Consider the following 15,166-nt stretch of genomic DNA (forward strand, 5'->3'; position numbering starts at 1 on the left):
GTCATAAGAGAGTAACCGAAGAGATAAAGAGGCACATACATCAAGAATATTATCTGCAAATAGATATTAGGTAAGCTACAACAACATAACATGTTATTAACTCTTACAATATATTACCTATAATTATTAATGTTATACATATCACGATCATAACTAATTGTAGTGTTGATGCTTGCAGGTTCTGAAGATATTCGTCATATTTGAATTCACTTATTACATCAATGTATTTAAACTCATTTTTCATTTTTACATTTCAATTTCATGTTGAATCCATTTGGACATTAATTACTATTACACGTAGTTCCTTCACGTGATTTTTAATTCTTTTTCAAACAGACACGACGGCTTACACGTGCAATGCACATGCACTGAAACTAGTAATGAAGAAAATAAAGATAACGTGAGAATACTTATACTTCAAATTAATTTAAAAATAAATAATTAAATAATACTTAAAAATATTATTGATATATTTAAATGATAAAAAAGTACCGAGTAAGAGGATAAAAGCATAAAGATCTATAACAAAGACTTAACTTTATTAAAATTCTATCATCCGCATTAATTATTATTTTTCACTACCACCTACCATTATCAACTATCACCATGCCACCCACCACCACCGTACTCAACCAACACCACCACCAAGCCGCCACCATTATTGACAACCACCACCCACCATCCCCACTACCCCCGCCACTCTTATTTTCAACCATAACCACAAACTCATCTACCTCGACTACCACAACGAACCACCCCATCACCATCAATAACCATAGGCGGCACTGCCCACTATTATAAACTACTATCACCACCACCACCATTATTAATTATTACCACCCACCACCACCATCCTTAGCCATAATCGCCATCATTATAAATTACCACTAGCTACTATACAAAACCACCACCATTAACCAAAACCACCACCAATCGCCGCTTCTAGTCGGCATTCACAAGCACCACTGTTAGCCATTATCATCACTAACTACCATAATTTAAAAAATATATATTTTATTGATAGAATATTAAATTAATTAGTATTTTATTTGAATTTATGTTTATTAATTTTCAAATAAAGATAAATTCTATATATTTAGATGTTAAAAAACAAACGGTATTAACCAAGTAGTATTCATATCTTAATATATATCTTAATATTCAGATGTGTATTCAGATTCCAAATGTCTTAATCTTAATGCACATCTTAATATTTAGATGTGTATTCAGATTCAGACGCCTTAATTAAAAAAAAAAAATGAGGGCTATTTGACTTTGAAATGAAAAGCAAAGTGGTAGTAAAATTTTTGTTAAAATAAAATGATCAACATTAGGTTGGGAGAGTAAATTGGAGCACTAATCATTTGAAAAAAAATAAAGGAAAGAGAAAATCTGTTCTGTTGTCATTCTTATATGCGTTGCTCTACAGTGGAGCCATGGTTGAGTTTAGTCAGTGATCACTCCTCGGCTTCTCCAATGGCGAATTCGAAACCCAAACCCGGATCCGAGCCCAAATCTCATTCCCGGAACGTTCTAGAACTTCTCGCCGGCTTAAACCCTTCCATTCCTCCAATTCCTCCGGTTCGTTCTTTAGCGATCACCACAATCTCCGATTCCCAAACCCTAGTTTTTATAGGAACAGTCTCCGGCGACGTCATTTCACTCTCCCTGAACCCTAACACCGGTTTATCATTCCACCTGCGGCTGAACATCATCGGCAAACCTGTGAGTTCGATCCTCGTTGTTAGTCATATCGGAAAACTCATTGTTCTCTCCGACGGTTTTATTTATTTGCTTGACTTGAATTCACTAGAACCGGTTCGAAAATTGAGTCTGTTGAAGAATGTTAATGTTGTAAGTAAGAGATTTTTAAGTAGAAATTACAGCATAAACCCTATTTCAAATGGGGTTAAAGGAAAAGAAGATGGTTGTTTTTTCGCGGTTGCGATGGGGAAGAAGTTGATGCTAGTTGAGCTGGTTTTGAGTGGTTCTCCTGTAATTTTGAAGGAAGTTCAGGGTGATTTTACTGACGGGATAATGTGTATATCATGGGTAGATGATTCTGTTATTGTAGGAACTCGGAGTGGTTACTATTTGTATTCGTATGCAAGTGGGCTCTCTGGTGTGATATTCTCCTTGCCTGATTCGTCCGTGCCGCCAAGAATGAAGTTTTTAGCAAAAGAGTGCAAGGTGATGTTAATGGTGGACAATGTGGGTGTTATTGTGGATAGTGAAGGGCAGCCTGTGGGTGGTAGTTTAGTTTTCGGTGAAGCTTCGGAGACCATGGGGGAGATAGGGGCATATATTGTGGTGGTAAGGAATGGGAAGTTGGAGCTGTATCATAAGAAGTCGGGGAATTGCGTTCAGCAAGTGTCGTTTCCTGTTGAAGTAGGTAGTCCTTGTGTTGTGGCCGATGAGGAGGATGGAAGAGGAAAGCTTGTCGCTGTAGCGGCAGGCTCAAAGGTAATACTTGATCACTTTAACTATAAAAGGTCTACACTTTGATGCTTTCTGCGTTAGGTTTTAGTCTTTAAGTATTTATACACTCCGATGGTTAAGGGGTACTTAAACCTTTGCTTGTGCTGAATCATCCCATGCATAACTTAATTCTCTGTGAGGGCCTGCAGAGTTGTGAACGTGCTTATAGAGACTTGCCTAAGCTAGAGTATCAAGGTGATCTTTTTGATAATTCACTATTTTGACCTTAACACAAAGGTAGAAAAAGGAAATGGAACATAGCTTCAACTATTTTGCCGAGGCATCTGATGAAGTTATGAAATTAAATTCTGCTTACTCACTGGAAGGCCTCGTTAATTATTCTTGTAGATACATGGTCCCTTAGCTTCGTCAGGCTCTCTTTGTCATTGGATTCTTCATTATGTCTTAGAAGCACAGTGATTGTTTGGAAAAAGAGAAAAGAACATTGTAAAATTGCCCGTTTGCAGTAATTAAATTCATGTCTAATTGTGTTCTGGTGGCAGATTATGTGTTATCGAAAGGTGCCTTGTGAAGAACAAATAAAAGATCTATTGCGAAAGAAGAACTTTAGGGAAGCAATATCACTGGTTGAAGAGCTTCAAAATGAAGGTGAAATGACAAGAGAGATGCTCTCTTTTGTCCATGCTCAAGTGGGATTCCTTTTACTGTTTGACCTACACTTTGAGGAAGCAGTTGATCATTTCTTGCTTTCTGAAATAATGGATCCTTCAGAACTTTTCCCATTTATCACACGAGACCCAAATCGGTGGTCATTGCTGGTATGTGCTGGTGTATCAGTTATTGTCCTGTGCATGCATTTATGTTAAAATGGATGGATCTCTACCTATTATGATGGTATATGTGCTGATAAATCTACAACGTGATTTTTGCATCTGTTATATGAGTCAAGTTAGTTTCAGTTAGTCCATCCAGTCTTACTAAGTACATCTGTTCTTTTTCTTGAATCTTTGTCGTATCCGGTCTCCGATTCACCGTCATTGGGCCCCGGTCTAGTCATTTGGTGCCAAAGAGTGTGTATATGTTTTATGTAGGAAAAAGAGCGTGTCATACCATACTTATTTATCCTAATATATGTATCAGTCTACCCTTTTTTTTCTTGCTGTGTAGGAAAGGACCAACTAGGTGCAGTCCATTCTTCTTCTACTTCTTTCTTTTTCTTCTTTGCTGCATTTTAGTCCTGCTTATGCCACTTGTTTTGCTACTTTTTACAACTTGCCATAAATTGATTGAATCTCTTGCTTCACCTATAAAAAAGGGGATCTTTTATTTCAAACTTACTGCTTAAGTTAACTAGGGCAATGCTAATATTCTGCAGCAGTTCCTAATATTTTTCCCTCATAAAGGGTGACAATGAGTACTGCGCTAGTTATGTTGGGGTTGTATGCTGACATTCCTATCAACTTGGGCTGCTTTTAGGATATGCAGGATTTTCGTATATTATGAAATTTAAAGCTAAATGCTTTGCACCTGCTTGGACCATAGATAATTTTGATCTGAAATACAACTCAACTAAGTGATTATTTCAACCCTTATTTCTTTTTTTCATTAAAAAAGTGAAGTCTATTGATATGAGGAAGAAACTTGTGCCTTATCAAAAAAAAAAAAAATGAGGAAGAAACTTGTGTACGGGATCTGTTCAAAAGTAGAATTTCACTAAAAAACATGATTCTTTACAAAGAGCACCTAATTTTCTATACTAATTAGTATCTAATGCGTGCTCCATTTTCCCAGTTAGTAGGAGCTCCTACTGAGCTTTTTGATTTTGTTCGTTTAATATGGTACATAAATGCCAAGTGAGATACTTCATTCAAAAAATTGCTAAGTGAGACACCTCCTATACTCTTTTTCTGTCTCTTTTTCCGAAGATTTCGATCCTAATGACATGCTTTAACACTGAGCAATAATCGATACTCAATATACCTCCAAACAGTGTAGCAATAGCTGAATCACATCTTTTCTAGCACACCTACACATGATGCACCAACTGATGTAGACTTTTCTTCAACAACAACAACAATAACAAACCTATCTTGTTCCAAATAGGTGGGTTCTGGGGATGGTAGTCTGTACGTAGACCTTACCTCTACCTAATGCAGGTAGAGAGGCTGTTTCCAATAGACCCTCGGCTCGGAAAGGGTGAGAAGAAGAAGAAAAGCAAGAAAGGAAGAGAGAAAAAAGAGGTAGTTAAAGGATAAGTAGTACCAAATAATAGCAACAGAGAATACAATATTTGAGTCGAACAAAATCACATAACGTAATAAAAATCTAAGAATATGAAGGGACATGCGTGCTACTAAGACTATCGGTGAGCAACTAAGAAACTACCCACTAACCTTCTACCTAATCCTCGACCTCCACACCCTTCTATCAAGGGTCATGTCCTCAGTGAGAGCGCCATGTCCTGTCTAATCATCTTTTCCTAGTACTTCTTAGGCCTACCTCGACCTCTTCTCATACTCGCCATGGCCAACCTCTCATACCTACTAACAGGAGCATCAATGCTTCTCCTCTTAACATGTCCGAACCATCTCAGCCTCGACTCCCGCATTTTGTCCTCCACGGAGGCTACTCATACTCTGTCTGGGATAGCTTCATTCCTAATCTTATCTCTCCTGGTACACCCACACATTCATCTCAACATCCTCATCTCTGCTACTTTCATCTTCTGCACGTGGGAGTTCTTGACCGGCCAATACTCAGCCCCAAGCATAGCTGGTCAAACCACCACTTTATAAAACTCACCCTTAAGTTTTGATAGCACATTCCTATTACATAAAACACCGGAAGCGAGCCTCCATTTCATCCATCCCGCTCCAATGCGATGTGCAACATCTTCGTCAATCTCCCTGTTACCTTGGATAATAGATCCGAGATATTTAAAACTAGCTCTCTTGGGAATAACTTGAGCATCATACCCCTACTTCTGTTTCATGGGTTCCGTCACTGAATTTGCACTTCAAGTATTTTGTTTTGGTTCCGCTTAACTTGAAACCTTTAGACTCCAAGGTCTGACTCCAAACCTCTAACCTCGCATTAACTCCGCTTCGCGTCTCGTCAATCAACACTATATCATCAGCAAATAGCATGCACCAAGGCACCTCCCCTTGGATTGTGTCGTGTCAGTACATCCATCGCCAAGGCAAATAAAAATGGGCTAAGAGCCGATCCTAAAGTAAAACTGATCTACAGTAAGTATGCCATTATTTCCTTGTATTATTTCGTTCCTACTTGAGAACAACCTGTGAAGCTCTTCTTTCCCTCACTCAAGTCCCATAATGGTCTCCCTTCTTGTTCCTTGTGTATCTCATCGTTGTCTTCCCTCTGTTAGGGGCATGTATAATGTAATGGGACATGTTTGCAGCATATCTGATTCTAGAACCGGACTGTGACTCCATTTCCCTCTTTATATCTAGAAGTCTTTCCCAGCTTTCAATAGCCTCAATAAATTATTTCAACCATTCATTTGGATTCATTATTTATGACCAACGACATGTTAAATCTTAAAACTTGAGACCCCCTCTTAAATCGAAATATCTCCATCCAAACCAACTCTAACAGTAATTCACCAAAAATATGATACTCGCCTGCACGCCAATGTCCTAAAAAAAGATACTCCATCACAATCACATGTTGGGCCTTGGAGTCTCTCGCTAGATGTGTGACTCTCTATGTGTTTCTTTCTCTGCCGAGGAGGCTCTTTTTATCTAACTTTTTCTTTAGGCAGAATAGCCTGTGAGACACTTCTACTCGTTCGGTTTTGACGTCACGGTTCTCCTACTTCACGAAGTTTCATTCAAACACTTGTAGCTGTTCAAAATCAAAGTTTTAAGCCCCGTTTGATCATTGGCCGAGTCTATGTGGCAGCTTGACAGCTGAATTGGACAAAATACGTGTATTTCACACGTATATGGAGCGTAAATATAAATATTTAAACTAGGAGATAATTAAACTAATAAAAAAAGCAAAAAAAAAAAAGAGGATCGGTGGGGCGATTTTTAAGAGTTGAGTTGAAAAAGAGAATTAGAAAAATGAAGAACAATGAGAGAGTGGTCTCGGATGGGAGAAAAATGATTAGTGAAAGAGTGGTCACGAACGGGAAACAAGAGTTTGAATTCATTCTCTCATTGTTTGTATCATAACATTGTTACTTTGTGGGCTGTTTTGATGGTGGTGGTAAATGGTGAATGGTGGAGAATAAGGATGATCAGAGAGGAGGAAGGTGATGGTGGAATTGAAAAGAAAAATAATAATTTTTAATAATATTAAAAATAAAAGCGGTACAAAACAATAAATATAATTGGCAAAAAGATATATATTAATTGTTGAGAAAATCATTATGAATAAAATTGTCACTGCTTTCTTGCATTACATATATATTTTTTAAATTTTATTCTTAGTTGCGCCTTTTTAACTAAAGCCCACACTTTATTTGCGTTTTGCGCTTAAAGCCCCGACAGACTTGACCGCTTTTCAACGCTTTTCACCTTTGACAATACTGGAATGAAAGAGTGGTCACCGATGGGAGAAAAATGAAGAGTGAAAGAGTGGTCACCGATGGGAAACAAGAGTTTGAATTCATTCTCTCATTGTTTGTATCAAAACATTGTTGCTTTGTGGGCTGATTTGAAGGTGGTGGTAAATGGTGAATGGTGGAGAATAAGGATAAACAAGTCCAGATTAAGTCAAGTTTTTGCTCCTATTTTTTGATATTTTAGCCTAACTCATTGATTAAGAATTAAGAGACTTAGTGAATTTAATAGTACCAAAAAACCCCTCTTGGCGAAAAGTCAAGAAATCCACAAAAAAGAAAATTGAATCTAAGTAGGATGAGAGAGGAGGATGGTGATGAAGGGAATGGTGGAATGGAAAAGAAAAAAATATAATTTTATATGATATTAAAAATAAATTAATCATGATGTGTTACAAGAAATCTGATGTGGATACTAATGTGTCATCTATGTCAGAGCGTTTGAAGAACACGTGAGGTCACGGGGGTTTAAAATACTGAGTTTGAACTATTATAATTGTCGGGATGACTTTGTTGAGTACATGGGCCGGGATGACAAGCGTGAACAAGTACAAGTGGTGTTCATACTATTTTGCCTTTTCTTTAATATCTTATTTTCCTTTGGTGCACCCACGAGGTTCATGTAGGTGTAGTAGATTGAGCGTCATTCATAGAAAACAATATCTTGTTGTAAGGTTTTCTACTTTTGGTATACTTCTTGTATATGAGTGTTTTTGCCAATTGTTAATAAATTCTAAACTTGATCAAAAAATATTTAAATCTTTCTTTAATGTCACTGGAATTCGTCTTCTCAGGTTCCGAGGAATAGGTATTGGGGTTTGCACCCTCCTCCATCACTTCTCGAAAAAGTTGTGGATGATGGCTTAACTGGTATTCAGAGAGCTATCTTCCTTAAGAAAGCAGGTGTAGAGACTGCAGTTGATGACGAGTTTCTTCTGAATCCACCAAGCAGAGCTGGTTTATTGGAGTCTGCAATTAAAAACATGACCAGGTTATCTATTGATAAGAGTGTGTTTACTACCAACTTCTCTTCCTAGTTCCGGCCTCATGTCTTCTGGGTTGAAACCTTCGAGAACCAAAAAACAATATTTGGTTTTTCAAGAGTATTTTTTTTTAAATATTACAATGACTAGTGTCCAATCCAACTTTGCACGCTCATGAATTTTGAGAATTTTTTTTAAACTGTTCCCACTTCCATTGTGGGGGAAAAGAGAGAAAAATGAGAAAGAGTGGATATGAATGTCTTCCTCAATATTCATGACTTACGAATGTTTAGCTTAAGATTCCTAGATAGTAAATTCATCGAGGGACATCATAATCACATCAATGGAGGTTGTCAATATGGACATTGCTCAAGTTTTATGAGATAATATTTAGATGAAAAGCTATATAAGTCACAATATTTTACAATTAAATATATTTTAGGAGTGAAAACATCATATTCAAAGAAAACATGTTTAACTTCTGTCATATAAAATAGGACTGGGGGAAATTCATGAATGGAGCATAGATATATGAAATACTTACTTCGGGTGACTTTAGGATATATCACAGATAACTAGTGTAACTATTGTAGGACCATAATGGAAGGTAGAAATGATTTTATGCTTAGGCATGTAAGCTTGATAATTAGAGAAATTCTAGGTTGAGAGAGACCTGCCTTTCAGGTTTATGGGGTTGATATAAACATTGGCAAGGATTTAAGATAGAGAGAGAGCTGTGAACTGACCCCTTGAATTGCTTTTCCCTTCCTTTTCAGAGAAATTGTAGACTATATCGGTAATTCCTCTAGGCGATGTCTTAATTTTCTAGTGTAAGTTTCAGTTGAATTGCTATTGGTGTCTCGCTTGTACCTTTATTATCGTTTCATAAGTTGAGAACAAAGCGTCAGTTATTGTACTAATAATATGTTACAACATGGTTTTGGCATTGTCTCTTTGATGCTAACAGAGAAATTTAGGATGGGAAGAAAACTAAAATAGTTCTCTGCCCTTTGGTTAACTTGCATTCCTTTATATATTTTGGCTGAGTATGTTTCTCAGTATTCAAAATTTGGTTTATTTTGTCGGATACTTGTGAAGTTTGCTTAAAACTTTTATCTAGTGTTTTTTGTCCAATCTGGTTTTACTTGTCTATTCTGGTCCTTAGTTTTTCCTCTCTTTTATAACAGATTTTTAGAAGCATCACGACATAAAGATTTGACTCCTTCAGTGAGAGAGGGAGTTGACACACTTTTAATGTACCTCTACAGAGCTCTAAATCGCGTTGATGACATGGAAAGACTTGCCACATCTGAGAACAGTTGCATAGTGGTATGTCTATTTAACCTTGTCCAATATTGACTAATGTATGATATGTAGGTTGCATTTCTTCGCTGTGGATGAGCAGCACACAGTTCTTGTATTGATCTGCTAGTGCATGTGCTATCAAATTCATTTTTTTTGACAACGGTGGGTTTGGGCCAGCAAGGCTTAGGCCAGGTAGAAAGGAATCACACGTAGTGTTTTTTGCCTCTGTTGGAATTTAAGCCTTGATTTCTCATGCTGTTAACCCACTCCTTGACCCTAGGCCTCACCGTAAGTGCTTATCAAACACTTATTTGTTATACAAACCATATCGAGCATACTTGCTGAATTTTTTTTTTGGATTAGGTAAAGTTTATAGATCTTAGTGAAAGTTGATGTAGATAACATGGAAATGTTGTGTATGTAGACCTTAAGGTGTTGTAGCATCTCTCTTTGCTAGGAAACAGTTCAATCTTAAAGTTGAGATCTGGTATCTTCTCTGAAGGATAGCCATAAAAATTAAATGGACAGTGCAGGAGGAGTTGGAATCACTGCTGAGTGAATCTGGGCATTTGCGGACGCTTGCTTTTCTGTATGCCAGTAAAGGGATGAGCTCAAAGTCTCTTTCAATCTGGCGTGTCCTGGCTCGAAATTATTCATCAAACTACTTGAAAGATTTACATGGTGCAAATCATTTACAAGACACCACAAAAGACAATTCCTCTGATCAGCAGACTGCTGTAGCCGAGGCTTCAAGAATTCTTGAGGCATCATCTGATCAGGAGTTAGTACTGCAACATCTCGGATGGGTATGGCATTCTTTTTGGTTTTCAGGTGCTTTCTGCTTTGGACATGCTAATTGAGAGTATTAATTTCCATTTTAGATTGCAGACATCAATCAGGTGTTAGCTGTTCAATTGCTCATATCAGAGAAAAGAACAGATCCACTCTCACCAGGTATGTCTTACATGGTATCTAGTGATGTTCAAATTTCATATCCATCTGCAAAAATTGGCTCTTCTGTAGTAAAATTTTAGCCTCACATCGATGTTTAAAGAACTGATATCTCTTTTGATAAGGTAAATAATTTTATTAAAAGGCAGCCCAGTGCACAAGGCATTCCGCGTTCATGCAGGGTCCGGGGAAGGGCCGCATCCCAAGGGGTGTGATGTAGACAGCCTACCCTAATGCAAGCATTAGTGGCTGCTTCCACGGGTCGAACCGTGTGGAGGGGCAGGCCGGTCTCAAGCTGGATGAGAAGGCAAATAAAGACTACTGATTCTGAGAATAGTCATAATTCAATTTTTGGCCTTGAATCAGTGGTTTACATAGACAGGTAGGTTAGACCATGCCTGCTTTTATTTACCCAAAATGCCCTTGCTATTGCAAAACCATTGAAAAATCATGGATAATATTGTCATTTTATTCTACACATAAAAAGGAAAAGAGTTGTCCAGATCATGTCTTTTACTTTTCCAATAATTAAGGCAATTCTGCAGCCCCTTTCTCCTCCATGGAGAGAGCAGCAATTAACCTTTTTGTTTGGGAAATTTTGCTCTTTTTTCATCACCGATAAATAGTAGGAATATAGTTACAGTTGGTGAAATACAATCATTAAAGTGGAAAATAGAAATAAAAATTACAAGTTCTTCAGGCTAGGCGCGAATACCGCGCTCTCTGTAAGGAAATTCAAGCACAATGCTGTAAAATCTTAACCGGTCCAGCAGTAAAAATCTTGACTTGTCTCCTCCAGGGCACAACAAACCAACAATGTTGTATGATCCAAACAATCCGTGGACTAGTTTTTGAGTCTAAAAATCCATCAATAAGAACACTTACCTTCAACAAAGTAAAACTCTCTTTTGTAGTGAATAAATTGAAGATTTATACCTTTTTCTTTTCTCACAACTCTTTTTTTTTCTTACAAATACACTTCACTTTTGTTGAACATTATAACACTTTCCACACACTTCACAAGGTAAGAAATACTACTATTTATAGGTGTAAAAATTCTTTCTTGGAATAAATTGGAAGGTAGTGAGGTAATAAGTTATGTGAACATAGAGATTAGTGACTAGTTTAGTGGGTTAATGATATGATAGAACATGAGATAGTGGTTACGGAGAATTGTGGTCACTTTTTAGATCATGGAATAGTGGATCTATATGAGTTATGATCACTTTCTCCACTTAATAGACATGACATATAATACAATTTTAAAATGTACAATTATGTGAGCATGTTGTAACTCCTTTGATTCAACTGTTCGCTTGCTTTCTGTGCAAAGTGAGAAAAATGTGATATATCAAAAGGAGTATGCTAGCTTAGATGGAAATTTGAGATGTGAGTAATTGCACTAGGCCTAATGATACTGCATACGTAACGTGGGTACTTAGCAAGTTTACAAGCAAGCCAGGTAATGAACATTGACATTCCATATGAGAGTTATATTTACTTGGTGTCAAATACCTATGGCATGTATTACAAAAGATATCATGTTGTACACAAAAGGATTTTCACATTCAGAATGAAACACTTCATCCTTCTCGAAAAAAAAGAATGGAACACTTCATCTGATGATTCCTATTATACTACTAGTTGTATTTACTTTGGGAGGTGGTGCTTTCTTGGAAATCGAAAAAGCAAACTATTATTGCCGACTCTATCGTGGAAGCCGAGCTTATTGCTTTAGCTTCAGCTACTGAAGAAGCGAATTGGTTGAGAGATTTATTATTTCAAGTACCTTTGAAAAACCAATTCCTCCAATTTTATTTTCTTGAGATAGTACCGTTACTATTAGTAGAGTGCAAAACAGTTATTACAACGATATATCCAGACCCATATTAGGTGTTATCAGATGCGAAAAGCGCAAAACAACTCGAAGGTCTTTTGGGACTTTAAGCACTAAGTGCAAATAAAGCGTGAGCTTCACTGAAGAAAGACGCAAATGGAGAAAAAATATAAATATGTATGTGCAGTCCAATACTAATAAATATACGCATGAATAACAAATATATGGACAGAAGAATTGAATAAAAATTACAATAAGTGGAGTATCGATTGTTTAGTGTTGCCTCTTCAGGATGACGCTCATTGGTGCAGAAAAGTATGCCTTAGAGCCTTGATGATGACATTGAAGCACTTGCTAATAGGGATGGCAAAAAAATAAATATAATAGTGCATGCCAAAATAAGCCATCATATGATATGTTCTTCCTATTGAACCTTGTTATCGAATCTCTAGTCCCCAAAATAGGCCATCATATATGCTCATAAATTTATAGGTTTCAATCTTCCCCACTTAATGTGCTCCAGACCTTTTCTCTTGCTAAGGCCATAGTCAATGGATTTGTACAATTATCACAAGATTTAACATAATCAACATTTATGCTACTACTTGTCAAACATAATCTCATAGTACTCTTTTTTTCCTCATGGACCCATTGTTGTTAAAGGTGCTTAAGGCGAGCTTAAGCCTGAAGCGAGCCACACAATATGTTGAGCGCTTCGCCTCGCTTAATAAGTCAAGGTGGCAGAATGCCGTAATGTGATGGCTAATAAAGATCATATCAACACCTTGATTATTATGTGTAAGTAGTGCTACTTTATTTCCCTTAAAAGTCATCGTTCAAGTCTACAACCACGACTCTGGAGTAAAAATTGTTGTTTTACTTAATGGAGGTTCAATGCAGCGCACACCTTCATTATGCATGATAGTCTCTCTTGAACTGATATACTCTCTTATTTTAATAGTAAAATGAGTGGGATTATTGGAGCATATTATATTTTAATACTAAAATAATAATATGAAATTACACTATTTGTCATGACTATTAAGTGAAGAAAGTGGTCATAACTTATTCTAATCCGCTATCCCATGATCTAGAAAGTAGTCATAATATTTTGTAACAACTCCCGTGTTTTACCATGTCATCAACCAACTAAAGGCCAAATAACTAGCCATTAGTTCATATCTCATGTTCTCATAACTTATTATCCCACAGCTTTATTCCAAGGAATAATTTCTATACCTATAAATAGTACTCCCTCTGTTCCAATTTATGTGAACCTGTTTGACTGGGCATGGAGTTTAAGAAAAAATGAAGACTCTTGGAATTTGTGGTCCTAAACAAGTCAAAAAGGGATCCAGAGTATTTGTGTGGTTATAAAAGAATCTCATTAAGGGTAGAATTGGAAGTTTAAGCTAAATTGTTTCTAAATTTAGAAAGGGATCATTCTTTTTGGAACGGACTAAAAAGGAAATAGGTTCACATAAACTGGAACGGAGGGAGTACTATTTCTTACCTTGTGAAAAGTATTGTAGTGTGCACAAATGTATTTGTGAAAAAAGAGAGCTGCAAGGAAAAAAAAGTGTAAGTCTTCAACTTATTCACTACAAAAGCGAGTATTAGTTTGTCGAAGCCAATGTTCTTGTTGGTGAAGCTTCCAGGTGTTGTTCGGGTCATACGACATGGTCGGGTTGTTGTATTCTAGAGGGGACAAGTCAATGTTGTTACTGCTGAACTGGTGATGATTCTATAGCAGTGCGTTTGAATTAAAGAGAACAAAATATCTGTGCTTCAACCTAGAATTTATTTGTTCTTTTTTATAATTATTTTTCAAATGTACTTGTATTTTCACCAACAATGGCAGTGTATATGTGCGTGCATGTGGGTTTTGCTAGCCACTACAATCACTAGGTTAGACCATGGTGACTTTTATTTTGACTATAATACCCCTGCCACTTCTTTAAACCATTGAAAAAACACGGAAAATATTGTCATTTTGTTCTCCACATGAAAAGGAGAAGAGTTGTCCGGATCATGTTTTTTTTTTCAAGTAATTGAGGCAATTCTGCAGCCCCTTTCTTCGCCATGGAGAGAGCAGCAACTGGCCCCTGTGTTTGGGTAATTTTGCTTTTTGTTCATCAACGAAAAAGAGTAGGAAAGAAGGAAAAATTGGACGCTTAAATTAATGACTGAATGCATGTAATTATTGTCTCTTTCCTGGCTGAAGCAAACTCTTTAAGCCCTGAAGTTTCTTTTCCAATCCCTGAAGTTCTTTCATTCCTCCTCCACAAAGACAACTGGCTTCTTTCTCCTTTTTGTTATCATCATCAGGCCTTGGAGTATTCTCTACATTCATGACTTATATGAGCTGAGAAGTGAGTCGAGATACATAAAGCCGTAAAGCTTTGTTGGAGCAACAGGGGAGGGACGGAAAGAGATAAAGAGGGGCGAAATATAGATAGTTGGGTTTGATTTGGGTTTAGTTCTTGGTTGAAAAAACCAGAAAAGTACCTACTATTAATGAGATAGTAAGGACATTTTGTGTAAATAAAAACGGGTATTGATGTTAATCTACTACAGTACACACACACACACTAGTATTATGTTGTATTAGTGGCTAGTGCACCAATGCGTCAAAAGACTTTCATGCAGATGCGGCAGCAGTCTTCTGACATGGTTGTTATTTTTCAGTTATGTTTAAGGTGCCGACATCAAAATGCAAGATTGAAGTTCAGCTACTTCAAGTTCAATATTACTCCTTCCGTTCCAATTTATGTGAACCTGTTTGACTGGGCACGGAGTTTAAGAAAAAATGAAGACTTTTGAAATTTGTGGTCCTAAACAAGTCAAAAAGGGGTCCAGAGTATTTGTGTGATTATAAAAGCTTCTCATTAAGGGTAGCATTGAAGTTTAAGCTAAACTGTTTCCAAATTTAGAAAGGGATCATTCTTTTTGGAACGGACCAAAAAGGAAATAGGTGCACACAAATTGGAACGGAGGGAGTACCCCCCCCCCCCCCCCACACACACACAACAAAACAAAAAACTAAAACCAAAGTAAGAAAAC

The 15,166-nt window shown here is 37.0% G+C and overlaps 1 protein-coding gene across 2 annotated transcripts in view; it reads left to right on the forward strand.

Moving 5' to 3' along the window:
• The first annotated feature begins 1,344 nt into the window (after positions 1 to 1,344).
• The window catches only part of LOC109239270, a 21,246-nt gene continuing 7,424 nt past the window's right edge, over positions 1,345 to 15,166 (forward strand). Inside the window, exons 1-6 of one of the 2 annotated variants that reach the window (XM_019405816.1) lie at positions 1,345 to 2,463; positions 2,982 to 3,257; positions 7,822 to 8,018; positions 9,198 to 9,339; positions 9,849 to 10,121; positions 10,197 to 10,269. In XM_019405816.1, coding sequence (XP_019261361.1) covers positions 1,414 to 2,463; positions 2,982 to 3,257; positions 7,822 to 8,018; positions 9,198 to 9,339; positions 9,849 to 10,121; positions 10,197 to 10,269 — 2,011 coding nt within the window. In that variant the 5' untranslated portion in view covers positions 1,345 to 1,413. The remainder of the gene's footprint in view (positions 2,464 to 2,981; positions 3,258 to 7,821; positions 8,019 to 9,197; positions 9,340 to 9,848; positions 10,122 to 10,196; positions 10,270 to 15,166) is intronic. The other variant, XM_019405815.1, reaches the window with a different exon arrangement.

The sequence above is a fragment of the Nicotiana attenuata genome, unplaced genomic scaffold (genome assembly GCF_001879085.1).
Source record: "Nicotiana attenuata strain UT unplaced genomic scaffold, NIATTr2, whole genome shotgun sequence".
NCBI classification, from domain to species: Eukaryota; Viridiplantae; Streptophyta; class Magnoliopsida; order Solanales; family Solanaceae; genus Nicotiana; species Nicotiana attenuata.